This window comes from Anguilla rostrata, chromosome 13, assembly GCF_018555375.3.
Source record: "Anguilla rostrata isolate EN2019 chromosome 13, ASM1855537v3, whole genome shotgun sequence".
In the NCBI taxonomy this organism is placed as follows: Eukaryota; Metazoa; Chordata; class Actinopteri; order Anguilliformes; family Anguillidae; genus Anguilla; species Anguilla rostrata.
Window position 1 is genome coordinate 5,732,699 of NC_057945.1, and position 14,423 is coordinate 5,747,121.

A 14,423-nucleotide genomic window follows, 5' to 3' on the forward strand; every position below is an offset into this window, starting at 1 on the left:
ATTACAGCAGCTTATTACTGCAGATAACTGACTCAGCTGTTAACTGACCAATTACAGAAGCTTATTACAGCAGATAACTGACTCAGCTCATAACTGACCAATTACAGCAGCTTATTACAGCAGATAACTGACCAATTACCGCAGCTTATTACAGCAGGTAACTGACTCAGCTCTTAACTGACCAATTACAGCAGCTTATTACAGCAGGTAATTTAAATTTGAAGTACTTTATTTTCCTTGTAAGGAACTTCCTGTGTGATGCTGCTGAAACATTCAGCACAATCAAGACAACACAGACAAAGTTTAAAAAATATAAAAAGTTTGCAAAATAATAGAGTAAAAGAGCAATGCAAAAGAATAGGTTATAAAGATCACAATATTCAATTGTTCGTATCATTTAGGAGTCTGATGTAGGGACAGAAGTGGACACAGCCCTCTTGGTGTTCAGCGACAGGGAGAGGAATCTTCACCTTGAGGGGAGAAGTTTATTTATACTCAGCTGAGTGGGTGTGTGGGGTCATACATGCTTTATTCTCCCTGAGAACTGATTCAATAAAGCAGATGTAAAAAGGCCTGTAGAACAGCCTACTACACCTGCAGTATTCTTAGTTCTCTCAAGAAGAATAGCCCCTGTTGACATTTTAAGAACATCCGTTCATCATTACTCTTAAAAGTACGTTTATAGCCTATTATCGTAATTATCGTACACAGGTAATTGTGCTGCTCTACAGTCAGTCCATCCACTGTCAGAGCAGGCTGGTTTATTACAGCAGATAACGGACTCAGCTCTTACTGTAACTGACCAATTACAGCAGTTTATTATGGAAACCTCACCTGGTTTCTTGGATCAGAATAAGTTGCCAATTTTAAGGTGGTAAACCTTGCGGTTCTCCAGGACCAGGGCTGGGGACCCCAGCAGACCCTGTGGCTCTCCAGGACCAGGGCTGGGGACCCCAGCAGACCCTGTGGCTCTCCAGGACCAGGGCTGGGGACCCCAGCAGACCCTGTGGCTCTCCAAGTCCAGATTCCAGAACGCAAACCAAGAAGGAGTACAGCAGCTTGGCCCCAGTCTCATCTGTAAAGAGCTGGTAGCCTGTACTCAATCAACATTTATCCTTTTCTTTTGATTAGAAGTAACTGCAAGTGTTGCTACTTTTTCTTCACAAACTCCGTTTGGTGAGTTAGTTTAGTGATCGCTGTGCCAAACTGTGTTTGCAAGGAAAAGAAAAGATTATATTCTTTTTTGTTATTAGTCAAATTTAAGCATGAATTTTGATTAAATCCTCTTTCTTTCATCCTTCCCACGACTAACACACCCGATTCAAATGCAGGCTTTGACTGAAGCTCATGTTTTAGCTGATTGGCTGAATCCTGGGTTTTAGCGCTGGATTAGCAGGCTAGCCTGGTCCCACCCCAGCTCTTCATTCATAAAACTGGACCCTTTGGACTGTAGTGTCTATGCAGCCGCTCTTCGCTCACTGCAGTTCACTGCAGATACCTTCACTCAGCATTCAGTTGCTTTTCGTGTTATATTTGTACTGGTCCTTTCATTTAACAAGTGAACCTCATTCAGATTCTTCTTCTTCTTTCGGCTGTTCCCGTTAGGGGTCGCCACATTTGATTTGGCATATGTTTTTACGCCGGATGCCCTTCCTGCCGCAACCCTCCCCATTTTATCCAGGCTTGGGACCGGCACTAGGAATGCACTGGCTTGCGCGTCCCCAGTGGCTGGGTTAAGTGAACCTCGTTCAGATTAAATATCACTTTTCTGAAGGTGACCCGGTTGGCCTGTAGGTGGCAGTAAGCCAGCTGCGACAAAATGTGAACGTGAAGTTAAATGGGGGCCCCTCGGGGTGCTGAGAGGGCTGCTGAGCTGGTTCTCTGCACAGATTCGGACAGGGCTCGGTCCCAGCAGGGGGGGGGTGGGGGGGGTGTTTAAATCAGCCACTGAAACTGGGGAGAAAAAGGACATAGATACTTTCAAAGAAACCTTTGTGATTATTAGCAAACCTGGGCAAGAGGCTTGGGTAGAGGGCATAGGGCATCTTCAAAGCTGTTTAAATGGGCTGTTTGATTTTAAAGTGTATAGAACAAGTGACGTATGAGGTCTGTGTTAATTAATTCAACAATCGTGTGTAATCTTAGTTAAAATACTGAAAGGAATGGTGCATAGTTGACAAACTAAAGATCAAACATAGGCAAGGTATGCCTAGGTAATTTGTCCACCTCAAAGTGAAATGTATCCACATTATGTTTTCAGTTGGATTGTGTGACGGTAGTTAATCAGTTATCCTGCTTTATTCCTTGTGTTCAAAACAAACAGGACATCTAGAGTCAAGCAGAGAGCTACAGAGCCAGTATAACAACTCACAGAACGCGCAGTCCGTTCTAGCACAGCTCTGAATTGTAAAGTGTAGTATGCTGTAAATATTAGCTCAAGTAAGACCTTTGTGAATTTGCATTTCTAAATGCGTTCCCTACGTGTTCTTTTCATTCCATGCTATCACAAACATTTCCCCGAGCACCGGGGAAGATTATGGTTATGTCCTCCTTTGTCCGTGAGATGAAATTTAGTTAAAGTATTCCTCAGATAGAGCATTTTATTGTATTGAACAGCTTCTGTCAAAATAACAGAAAGATGTTCCAATCGAATAATGTTCAGAGAACATCCAGAAACTTGGACATAGGTGATGTGCAGTGTTTGGGGGTGCTGTGCAGTACTTATGGTCATTGTGGGTCCGTTGTGTTTTTGGTTTAGGTCCAAAGAGTGCTGCAGGAACACACCAAACAAGGAGAAGTGGTTCTGCTGGTCTATCGAGGAGGTGAGAATCAACAGCAAAACCAGATATGGCAAAAACACTTACTGAATTGCTGATAGCCTTAAAGTCGCAATCAGTTTTCATTTACTTTGTGCGTACTGTATGAATTGCTTTTGAATAAAGTGATATGTACACAGTAGAAAGTGTTAGAACATGGCTTAGCCACACGTGGGGTAACATAATTAAATTCGATAAGCTTATGGACTGGGGTTGCAATGAAGCTAGGTTACTACTGTGCGTCATTATCACTGCTCAAAAATAATCCCTATGCCTTTCTCTCCCTCTCTCTTTTCTCCTCTTCTTCCCTCTCTCTCTCTCTGAAACTTTCCCCCCTTTCTTCTCTCTCTTCTCTTTCCCCCTCTCCCTCTATCTCTCTCTCGCCCCTCTTCTTCCCTCTCTCTGACTCTATTTTTTAACCTTTCCTCTCTCCCACCTCCTCCCCTCCCTCTCCCTCCCCATAGGTTTACTGTCCTCGCCCATCTCCCCTAACTCCTCCAAACAGACTCCTCCCCCTCTTCTCCGGCCCCCCCTGCTCTCCCTCACCTCCGAAGGCTCGTCCCCTCCTTCCGACGCCCTGGTCCCTCCCCACACCACCCTCACACCTCCCTCCCCCGCCCTGGACCCCCCCGCCCTGGTGCAGAGCACCAGCTTCCTGGACTCGGTGCCCGTCACTCTCACCCTGGAGCCCCGGGATTGGCTGGGGGTGGAGGACGGGGGCGGGCCGGCCGAGAGGGGCGCGGCCGCAGGGCCTCTGGGGGCGGGGGCCAGGGGCCCCGAGGACGGGCGAAGCCCGGTGCTGTCCCGGGCCTTCGAGGTGGAACTGCGGAGGAGGCCAGGCGAGGGGTTTGGATTCGTCATCGCATCCCAGGATGTGGAGAATGGCCGAGGTGAGTGGAGTCTGGCTGGGGATCATGATTTCATGATGAATCATGCAGGCGGGGCTTCAAGTGCAGGAGGCTGCTCGGCCAGTGAGCTTTCAGATGACAGATCCTTTTGCTGGAAACTAATGGAGTAAAGACTACTCCCAGTTTCTTAAAGACTAATCCCATCTTCTGGAGTAAAGGCTACTCCTAGTTTCTTAAAGACTACTCCCAGCTTTTGAAGGAAAGACTACTCCAGTTTCTGCAGTAAAGACTACTCCCAGCTTCTTGAGTAAAGACTAATCCCAGTTTCTGAAGTAAAGTCTACTCCCAGTTTCTAGAGTGAAGACTACTCCCAGCTTTTGGAGTAAAGACTAATCCCATTTTCTAGAGTAAAGATTACTCCCAGCTTCTTGAGTAAAGACTAATCCCAGCTTCTGGGTGTCCTTTGAATCTTGTTTTTCTGTCACATTTCACATTACGGGGGTGTCTTGGAAAGTTCTTCTGTTTTGTTATTTAAGTTAAAAAATAATTTTTAGCCACTGGGTGGCTCATTCGGCTAAGGCACCACGCTGTGGTGCATGGATGAGCCGTAGGGTTCGTTATCAGTCGATTAAGGGGTTGTGTTCATTTGCTATCTAGTGACCCCTGCTGGTCGATTGGGTGCCTGCGAACTGCATGCCAAAGCCGCACACGAAAGGTGTTCCTCCAACTTGGAGCTTAGCCTTAGCCAGCGCTGTGAAGAGAAGCAGGCCGGGGACACCATGTTTTGAAGGAGAACCCGGTGGTACGCTCTCCCAAATTAGCAGTGGGGGTTCACCCATGTGCATGGGTGCAGACATTCCAAATTAGGGTGGGCACTGGATATGTTCAGCCTCATGTTTGGTGCCATTATTTAAGTTTAACATGAATGGTCACCCATTTTTTAAAATCTTATTGGGAAGGTTTTTTTTAATGATGTTCAAATACCTGAACATAGAACATTCACAAAATGTCACTGACTCCTGTCCCTCATGATGTTTTTATCTGCGACCGCAGCTCTATAGCTCTGTCTGTCGGTCAGTTGGTCAGTCGGTTGGTTGGTCGATTGGTCGGTTGGTCCACAAAAAGTGTCCCACCCCGTAGCGGCCACAGTTTTCGCCCCAGGAGGCTGAAATTTGGCATGGGCGATGGTCATGACCGAAGGTAGAGCTGAGTAACTTTCAAGGCCGATTGACCAAGAGGGGGCGTGGCGATGGCCGTGACCTTTCACAAAAAGGCGCATAACTCCTGAATGGATTCACAGATTTGCACAAGATGTTGTGGAAAGGTTGGTCATGAGCCAAAGAAGAGGTCACATGTTTGTGTGAGGATGTGTGCGTGGATGCATGCACACATGGATGCATGCGCGTGTGCGGTCGCAGCTATTGCGGATTTGCGCTTGTTTCATGACTGAACGATAACCTTAATTGGATAATGCCAGTTTGTCTGTATGCAAAATGCCCCAAGCATGTTTCTGTGACATTTAGACATGCTGCAGCCAACAGAGAATCTGGCCGGAATGTTACCCCAACGTTGCTGAAGCGTTTGCTGTTGGTTGTTTAGACCTTCAGGGCTGTGCAATAATTCAGGTGGGCTTGCCCCATTTCCTGCTTCTAACCTGAGCTGTTGATGACCTCGTTCAGCTCAGTGTCCTTCTATCTGTCACACAGAGGTGAAAGCTGAATTAGAGGTCTTGCTGTGTGTAGAGAAAGTAGTTAAACTTACAGCACAGTTAGCATACGTGTAGTATAAATGTAGTATTTCAGTTGCCTCGTATTTATATTGGCCAAATCTTTTATGTTTATGTATGTACAGGACAGGAGACAGATCAATTTGGGGTTGGACAAATCTGTCACTAAGGGGTGATGAATATGCTCTACTCCCGGGGCGTGACAAACTCCAGCCCTGGTGGGTCGTAGTGTCTGCAGGTTTAACTCCAGTCCTGGAGGGCCGCAGTGTCTGCAGGTTTAACTCCAGTCCTGGAGGGCCGCAGTGTCTGCAGGTTTAACTCCAGCCCTGGAGGGCCGCAGTGTCTGCAGGTTTAACTCCAGTCCTGGAGGGCCGCAGTGTCTGCAGGTTTAACTCCAGTCCTGGAGGGCCGCAGTGTCTGCAGGTTTAACTCCAGTCCTGGAGGGCCGCAGTGTCTGCAGGTTTAACTCCAGTCCTGGAGGGCCGCAGTGTTGCAGGTTTAACTCCAGTCCTGGAGGGCCGCAGTGTCTGCGGTTTAACTCCAGTCCTGGAGGGCCGCAGTGTCTGCCGGTTTAACTCCAGTCCTGGAGGGCCGCAGTGTCTGCAGGTTTAACTCCAGTCCTGGAGGGCCGCAGTGTCTGCCAGGTTTAACTCCAGTCCTGGAGGGCCGCAGTGTCTGCGGTTTAACTCCAGTCCTGGAGGGCCGCAGTGTCTGCGGTTTAACTCCAGTCCTGGAGGGCCGCAGTGTGTGCAGGTTTAACTCCAGTCCTGGAGGCCGCAGTGTCTCAGTTAACCCAGTCCTGGAGGCCGCAGTGCCTGCAGTTAACTCACAGGTTCCTGGGGCCGCAGTGTCTGCGGTTTACTCCAGTCTGGTGGCCGCAGTGTGTGCAGGTTTAACTCCAGTCCTGGAGGGCCGCAGTGTCTGCAGGTTTAACTCCAGTCCTGGAGGGCCGCAGTGTCTGCAGCTTTAACTCCAGTGCTGGAGGGCGGCAGTGTCTGAACGCAGTCTCTCTCTGGGATCTAAAGAGCCACAGGGTCTGCTGGGGTCCCCAGAGCGTCTGTGTGTCTGAGTGTGTGTGTTTTCATTTGAGTGTGCATGTGTGTGCTTCACGAAAATAGATTGAATCACATTTGTAATGGTGGATAAGATTATTCAGCATGAAGCAAACTAATATTGATGAGCTGAGTGCTGTAATGCATCTGTTTGACGTGAATCTTTGCAGTGGGCTCTGTTTCACACTCTGCACAGTGTCACTCCGGATACAGTGAGCTGTTATACACGAATGAAGGATCTTGAAATACGTTGTGGCCATTAGTTAAGGATTTTCTGACCGTGCAATAATAAGTTGTGCCCATGATGATCACATTCCCTCTAATTAATATGATGTGGCTATGACATCAATATTTTTCCTCAATATATTCAATATATTACATATCAATATATTCCCCTCCAGGGCACTGTTAATCACATCCGCAAAATGTCACTATTTTGGGTCATGGAAGGAGCATGAAAGGGGAATCTGCAATTCTCTCTCTCTCTCTCTCTCTCTCTCCATCTGTGTCTGGCTCTTTGTCCCTCTCTCCATTTCTTCATCTCTGTTTTTATCTCTTCCTGCTGCACCTCACCCCCATATTTGTACTCAAACACACACACAAACACACACACACTCCTCCTGTCCTGGACATCTTTCTTGCTGTAGCTTTCTCCCTAATTAAAATGCTTTCTCTGTGACTCTGCCCCCCTCCTCCCCCCCCATTAGAGCAGCTCCCTCCAGTTCCCTCCTCCCACATTACATGTTTTTTTCTGTCTATCCCCCCCCTGCACTACAGCTCCCCCCCCCTTAGCCTAACCCCGCCCCCTCCGTCCGCAGTGAAGAGATTCTGTTTAGTGCCGCTGTAGATTAAAGCTCTCTCTCCCTCTCTCCCTCCCTCACTCTCTCTCTCGCTCTGTCTCTCTCCCTCTCTCCCTCCCTCACTCATTCTCGCTCTGTCTCTCTCTCTCTCCCTCCCTCAATCTCTCTCTGTCTCGCTCTGCCCCCGTTTCTCTCTCTCTCTCTCTCTAGCTCTCTGTCTCTCTCTCTCTCTCAGTTTATAATACTGCTTGCCACAGTCAGCCCCGCTCTCCAGGAGAGAGGAAGAAGAAGAAGAGAGACAGAGAGATATGCCGGATTTCTTCGTGGTTTTATTTCCCCTGAAGTAGACTCCCATGCATTTAGTCTCGGGCGCTGAAAGACTGGGCTTGTTTGGGCTTTGGAATCGGGACTGGAGCTGGCACGCACTCGCGCACGCAGAGCCATGTTGGAGCGACTGCAGTCCGCGCTGAAAACGGTCAAGGACTCCAAGCGTAAATATTTCCTCTCCTCTCCTCTCCTCTCTTCCCCTCGGTCAGTTGCCTTGCGTTCCGGCAGACGCGCAGTGCTGTGGCAGCACAGCGCGCCGCTGTTTCTCACAAGTTTTGCCGTCCTTTCGCGGTTGCGCGCCTGCGGGTTCGTCCGCACGTTTCTGAGCGGCGAGGGCGACGGCGTCGTAGAATCGCGTGGGAATGTTGTGTGTCTTTCTTTTTTGCATTTGCGGCTTTGCGTCTGTGTTTATCCTGGTAAATGTGCGGTTTTTTCCGTCCCGCTCTCCGGATTAGCAGATTAGGTTTTCTTTAACTTTGTGCCGCTCGGCGCTCAGCACGGCAGTGAAAAGCGCAGGATTATATTCGCCGCCACAGAAGGGCTATTGTTCTCTGTCTAGCGCTGAGCGGCAAGGCGTATTATTCCGTCTGTCGCCACAGGTATGCGATGAAAGGTGCCGTTATGAATTTGAAAGGGGGCTCGGGTTTCTCCCCTTCATTGTGAAGGTTCTGGACCGAAACTCCTCCGCCCCGACGGCCTTTCACGCCGACCCGCCCCGCTCCTGGCCGGACCGGTTCGGTGAAAAGATCGGCACGTGCATGTCGACAAACAGGTCTCTGTCCAGTCCGCTGTCCAGTGCCTGGATGCCTAAACTGCTGCCTCCCCTTCCTGTCTGTCGAAAACATCCTGCTGAAGGAATTGAAAGTGCTCTCAGGCTGCGATTCAGTCAACAGTCGTCCTTAACTTTGACCGGTGATTAAAAGCAAGAATTATTTTTCTCGTCGCAAACAGTATTGCAAATTCAGCAAGCGCTACAACTTATTCACCGCACTGAGATCCTGAGGAAATAATGGAGCAGTTGGGTTTACTTTCAAGTTAAAGTTAAGGACAAATGTTGATGTAATACGGGCCCAAGTTAAGGGCTATTGTTGAGTTCAGACCTTAGTTTCATTTTTGTTCTTTCATTTGTTTCTTATGGTGTGTAGAATCAGAAATCAGTACCCAAGCACCGATGATCTCTGCCTCTGTGTCTGTAACAGATCTCTGTGACTTGATCTCAGGAAAGCTCTCTGACCAGATCCCTGATCATTTCTGTTGCTGGATCCCGGTTTACCTCTGTTAGATGGTGTTAGCAGTTATCTCCATTCATGTGTCAGTGTCAGTGTCATCATGTTTCTAAAATCACCTGTCCCAAGAGTTACTGAAAAACCCCCCATCCCCCCAGCCGGGTCCCCCAGCAGCCTCGTAGTCACAGGGATCAGTGCACTCGGTGCCTATAGGGGCGGTGTTTCCCACCGTCAAATTTTATCAAAAGGTTCCTTCTAATCTGTTGACTGAACCTGAATACGCATTGGTTTTCCTTAGTGGGGCATTTTGCTGTTGGTTACCATGGGGACATGATACAGTATCAGTCAGCGATGATCTGTTGGTACAGCTGGCAGGAAGAGGATGCGTGTACAGCTGTCAGTACTGGGAGGCGTGTGTGTACAGTTCGTACTGCAGGAGGGATGCTGGTAGTCAGCTGTCAGTACTGACAGGAGGGATGCTATAGCTGGTCAGCTACGATAGTAGCAGGTGGTCAGTACTGGTCACAGGGGGATGCTGTAGTTCGGCAGTACTACAGGTCATGTACTGACATACGACAGGGGGATGCTGTTGGTACAGCTGGTCAGTACTGACAGGAGGGATGCTGGTAGTGCAGCTGGTCAGTACTGACAGGAGGGATGCTGTTAGTATAGCTGGTCAGTACTGACAGGAGGGATGCTGTTAGTACAGCTGGTCAGTACTGACAGGAGGGATGCTGTTGGTACAGCTGGTCAGTACTGACAGGAGGGATGCTGGTACAGCCGGTCAGTACTGACAGGAGGGATGCTGTTAGTACAGCCGGTCAGTACTGACAGGAGGGATGCTGTTAGTATAGCTGGTCAGTACTGACAGGAGGGATGCAGGTAGTACAGCTGGTCAGTACTGACAGGAGGGATGCTGTTGGTACAGCTGGTCAGTACTGACAGGAGGGATGCTGGTAGTGCAGCTGGTCAGTACTGACAGGAGGGATGCTGTTAGTATAGCTGGTCAGTACTGACAGGAGGGATCTGTTAGTACAGCCAGTCAGTACTGACAGGAGGGATGCTGTTGGTACTGGTGGTCAGTACTGGCAGTAGGGATGTTAATACACCCGGTCAGTACTGTCAGGAGTGATGCTGGTACAACCGGTCAGTACTGTCAGGAGTGATGCTGGTACAGCCAGTCAGAACTGACAGGAGGGATGCTGTTAGTACAACTGGTCAGTACTCACAGGAGGGATGCTGTTAGTACAGCCGGTCAGTACTGACAGGAGGGATGCTGTTAGTACAGCTGGTCAGTACTGACAGGAGGGACACTGTTGGCACAGCCAGTCAGTACTGACAGGAGGGATGCTGTTGGTACTGGAGGTCAGTACTGGCAGTAGGGATGTTAGTACACCCGGTCAGTACTGTCAGGAGGGATGCTGTTAGTACAACTGGTCAGTACTGACAGGAGGGATGCTGTTAGCAGCCGGTCAGTACTGACAGAAGGTATACTGGTATAGCTGGTCAGTACTGACAGGAGGGATGTTGTCACGTCGTATGTACAGGGTGCTGGTCACGTCTACTGGCAGGAGGGATGCTGTTAGTACAGCCGGTCAGTACTGACAGGAGGGATGCTGGTACAGCTGGTCAGTACTGACAGGAGGGATGCTGTTAGTACAGCCGGTCAGTACTGCAGGAGGGATGCTGTTAGTACAGCCGGTCAGTACTGACAGGAGGGTGTGTACAGCTGTAGTACTGCAGAGGATGCGTACGCGTCATACTGACAGGATGGGATTAGCGTGTGGGTACAGAGATGCCAGTCAGTACTGACTAGGAGCAGTTGTACAGCTGGCTCAGTACTGACAGGAGGGATGCTGTTATGTCACAGCTGTCAGTGTGCTTGGGTGAATCCAACCACAGTGATTACTGTGTGTGTGTGTGTGTGTGTATGTGTCTGTGTCTGTGTGTGTATGTGTGTGAGTGTGTGTGGTAGGGTTGACAGATGCCCGATTTCAACCGGATGCCTGGTTTTCAATTTGTTCAATTTGTTTCAACTTGTACATGTCCACTTGTGGTCCCAACCATACAGTATAATGTCCTGTCTGAGTAATCGGTTAAAAAGATGTATTGTTAGTTTGTAATGATTTCACGTCTCGACCACCCCCGGTCCGTTATCCTTTTCGACAGCACGGATGTGTGTTAAATTAACAGTTAACTCCTCCTCCTGATCAAATATTGTGGTTTAACTGCCAGCCCCTGTCAGGGTGACCTGACCTGATCACCGAACAGGTATTTCAGGACAGTGATTATGTTACCAGGAGGCCAGAATTCAGATCAAAGCAATTAAAATTTCTCATAGTTCTCTGAGGCAAAAATTCACATGACTAGGTGGACCATATTAATACAGCTGACTATTACAATTGTTAGGTACTGCAGAAGTGCATTTCTGTCTATAATCATTAAGTGACTACTGTTCTTTTATTATGCAGAATATTGAGGTAAATTTTGTACTTGTTTTATTCCGAATGAAAGGATCAAAGAATACACCGTCCTTTAGGATTAAGGGATTTCCGTTGATCTGCTTCTGTGACGGTGTCACCTTGGGAACCCCTGTGAACGGGGACGTGTTTCAGTGTGACGCACGTGTCAGAGATATTGGTGACTGGGCAGAAACAGTATGTGTCCGGCAGTTCCTGCGTTGAGCAATAGGTCCTGCTATTTGACGGACTGGTGACTGAAGTTTTATAGACAGGCAGCTGTGGTTTTGACAGACAAGTAGCTGTGGTTTGGTGAACTGGCGGCTTTGGTTTTGATTGACAGGGGGCTGTGGTTTGGTGAACAAGGGGCTGTGGTTTTGATTGACAGGGGGCTGTGGTTTTGATTGACAGGGGGCTGTGGTTTGGTGAACAAGGGGCTGTGGTTTTGGCGAACAGGAGGCTGTGGTTTTGATTGACAGGGGGCTGTGGTTTGGTGAACAGGAGGCTGTGGTTTTGATTGACAGGAGGCTGTGGTTTGGTGAACAGGAGGCTTTGGTTTTGATTGACAGAGGGCTGTGGTTTTGATTGACAGGGGGCTGTGGTTTGGTGAACAGGAGGCTTTGGTTTTGATTGACAAGGGGCTGTGGTTTTGACAGACAGATGATTGTGGCTGTGATGGACCGGTGGCTGTGATTTTGATGGACATGCGTACGTCTGTCTGATGGAGCCGGTTCCCACGTCTGATTTGATTTGATGAGTGTCAGTGCTGGCAGGTGGGCTCTGCTGCTGGGATGTGAATCAGTGCCGGAGGAGAATTTGAATGTCGTTCATTCCACCCAAACACGAGGAAACTGTAAACACCTTATGCTTCTGAAATTTAAACCCAATTGTACATGTTTATATGTTAGAATGTATGCAAAATGTACTGTAAACTGACTGACACCTACATTCTCAGGGATGTACTGCAAGTAGAACCCAATCATTTCAGCTCAGCGATGAGTCAAGATCCGATTAGCATCAATGCAGGGGTCCTGAGTCTCCCACATAGTCACGATGATGATCCCCGTGTGTGTGTGTGTGTTTGTGTTCCTCTCTGGCATGATGTTGTCTGCCATTAGCTACAGGACCTTAGACGACACTGCATCTCCATGGGACCAGAGCAGCCTAATCTACACACATAGTGAACACTTCTGTTTAAAGTTCCCCGTTTATCATCGACTCCTACGCACCTTCACATTCCCCATGAAGTTTTAAAAGCCCCTACATGTGGGGTGATATCTCTCAGGCCTGCTTTGCTTGCTTGGTCAGTGGTTAATGTTTGATAAAATGGTTAAACAGTGAGTGCATGTGTGCATTGTGAAGAACATGCTGGTGTGAAGGTCAGAGTAGGATATTTCCTGACCTGGGCCAAATGCGTATTTGTTTTAGATTCAAATACTTTTCTGTGCTCTATTGATCTTGTCTGTTGTAATTGAGCCTGCCGATATGACCAGAAGGCGAGGTTTGCACTTTTTGAGAGTATTTCATTGGTTCCAATGCACCAGACAAGATCAGTAAAGCATAGAAAAGTAGCCTATTTGAATCAAAAACAAATATGTATTTGACCCAGGTCTGGATATTTCCTATGACTGACTAATGGGGGCTGTAGTTTATATTTCCTAACTGGCTGAAGGATGCTGCAGTTTACAGTTCTGATGACTGGCTGATGGGGGCTGTAGTTTATATTTTCTATGACTGCCTGATGGGGGCTGTAGCTTATATTTTCTGACTGGTTGAAGGGGGCTGTAGTTTATATTTCTATGACTGGCTGAAGGAGGCTGTAGTTTATACTTCCTATGACTGGCTGATGGGGGCTGTAGTTTACATTTCCTATAACTGGCTGATGGGGGCTGGTTTGTAGTATGGGTATATTTTGCTGACTGGTTGAAAGGGCTGTAGTTTATATTTCTATGACTGGATGATGGGACTATTTAGATGGTGAGGCGCTGTAGTTTATATTTCTGATGCTGTGCTGAACGAGTGAGGCTGTAGTTTATATTTCTTAACTAGCTGATGGGGGCTGTATTTATATTGATGCCTCTGACTGGCTGAAAGGTGTATGTATGTGTTTTACTTCTATAATGGTGATGGGTCATGTCATCTTATAGTTTTTCAATTTACCTGGTTGAGGGTGTGTTGTTTTCCATGTGTGTGTGTATATATGTGTGTGTGCAAATGTATGTGTGTATGTGTGTATTTGTGTGTGTGTGTGTGTGTGTGTGTATGTATTCGTGTAAGCGTGTATGTGTGTGTGTGTATTCGTGTGACTGTGTGTGGGTGTGCGTGTGTGTGTGTGTGTACGTATGTGTGTTTAAGTGTATGTGTGTGTATGCATGCGTGTGTGTATGTGTGTGTTTGTGTGTGTATGTGTGTGTCATGTGTTTTGGAATGATGTGTGTGTGTGGTGTGTTACGTGTGTGTGTGTATGTATGTGTGTGTGCAGTGTTGTATGTGTGTGTGTTGTGTTGATGGTGTGTGTGTGTGTCGTGTGGTTATGTGTGTGTGTGTATTCGTGTGACTGTGTGTGGGTGTGTATGTGTGTGTGTCTGTGTATTCGGATGAGTGTGTGTGTCTGTGCGTGTGTATACGTGTGTGTGTTTAAGTGTGCATATGCATATTTGGGATGAGGGGGTAAGTAGGTCATCAGAGGATGTGTTGTGGTTTAATGGTACACGCCTCATATGAGCCACAGTATTGACCTTACTGCTGTGGCTTTGGGGTGTGCAGGGAACAAACCCACAGCACCAGAAAGAGGGGGAAGAGGGAAAAGAACAGAGAAGTTGAGGAAGGAGAGGAAAAAGAGGTGAAATAATGTTATTTGAGGGAGAAGGACAGAGAAATATTCCTTCTACTGAAGTTAGATATGCTACAAAGGCTGTGTGTGTGTGTGCGTGCGTGTGTGCGTGTGCGTGTGTGTGCGTGCGTGTATACGTGTGTGTGTGTGTGTGTGCGTGTGCGTGTGTGCGTGTGCGTGTGTGTGCGTATGCGTGTGTGTGTGTGTCTGCGTACGTGCGTACGTGCGTGCGTGTGTTCCTGTGTGTGTGTGAAGCTGAATCGATTGTAGTGGAGGGTGTTGTGGGGTGGAGCAGTAAAGGATGTCCTGTGTCCTGTTTGAGGAGATGCAGACAGG

At 48.0% G+C, this 14,423-nt stretch overlaps 1 protein-coding gene across 3 annotated transcripts in view; it reads left to right on the forward strand.

The window, feature by feature from the left end:
* The window catches only part of LOC135238547 (membrane-associated guanylate kinase, WW and PDZ domain-containing protein 1), an 86,623-nt gene that overhangs the window by 55,429 nt on the left and 16,771 nt on the right, over positions 1 to 14,423 (forward strand). For all 3 annotated transcript variants that reach the window (XM_064306562.1, XM_064306563.1, XM_064306561.1), the window contains exons 11-12: positions 2,759 to 2,822; positions 3,281 to 3,706. In XM_064306562.1, the coding sequence (XP_064162632.1) occupies positions 2,759 to 2,822; positions 3,281 to 3,706 (490 nt within the window). The remainder of the gene's footprint in view (positions 1 to 2,758; positions 2,823 to 3,280; positions 3,707 to 14,423) is intronic.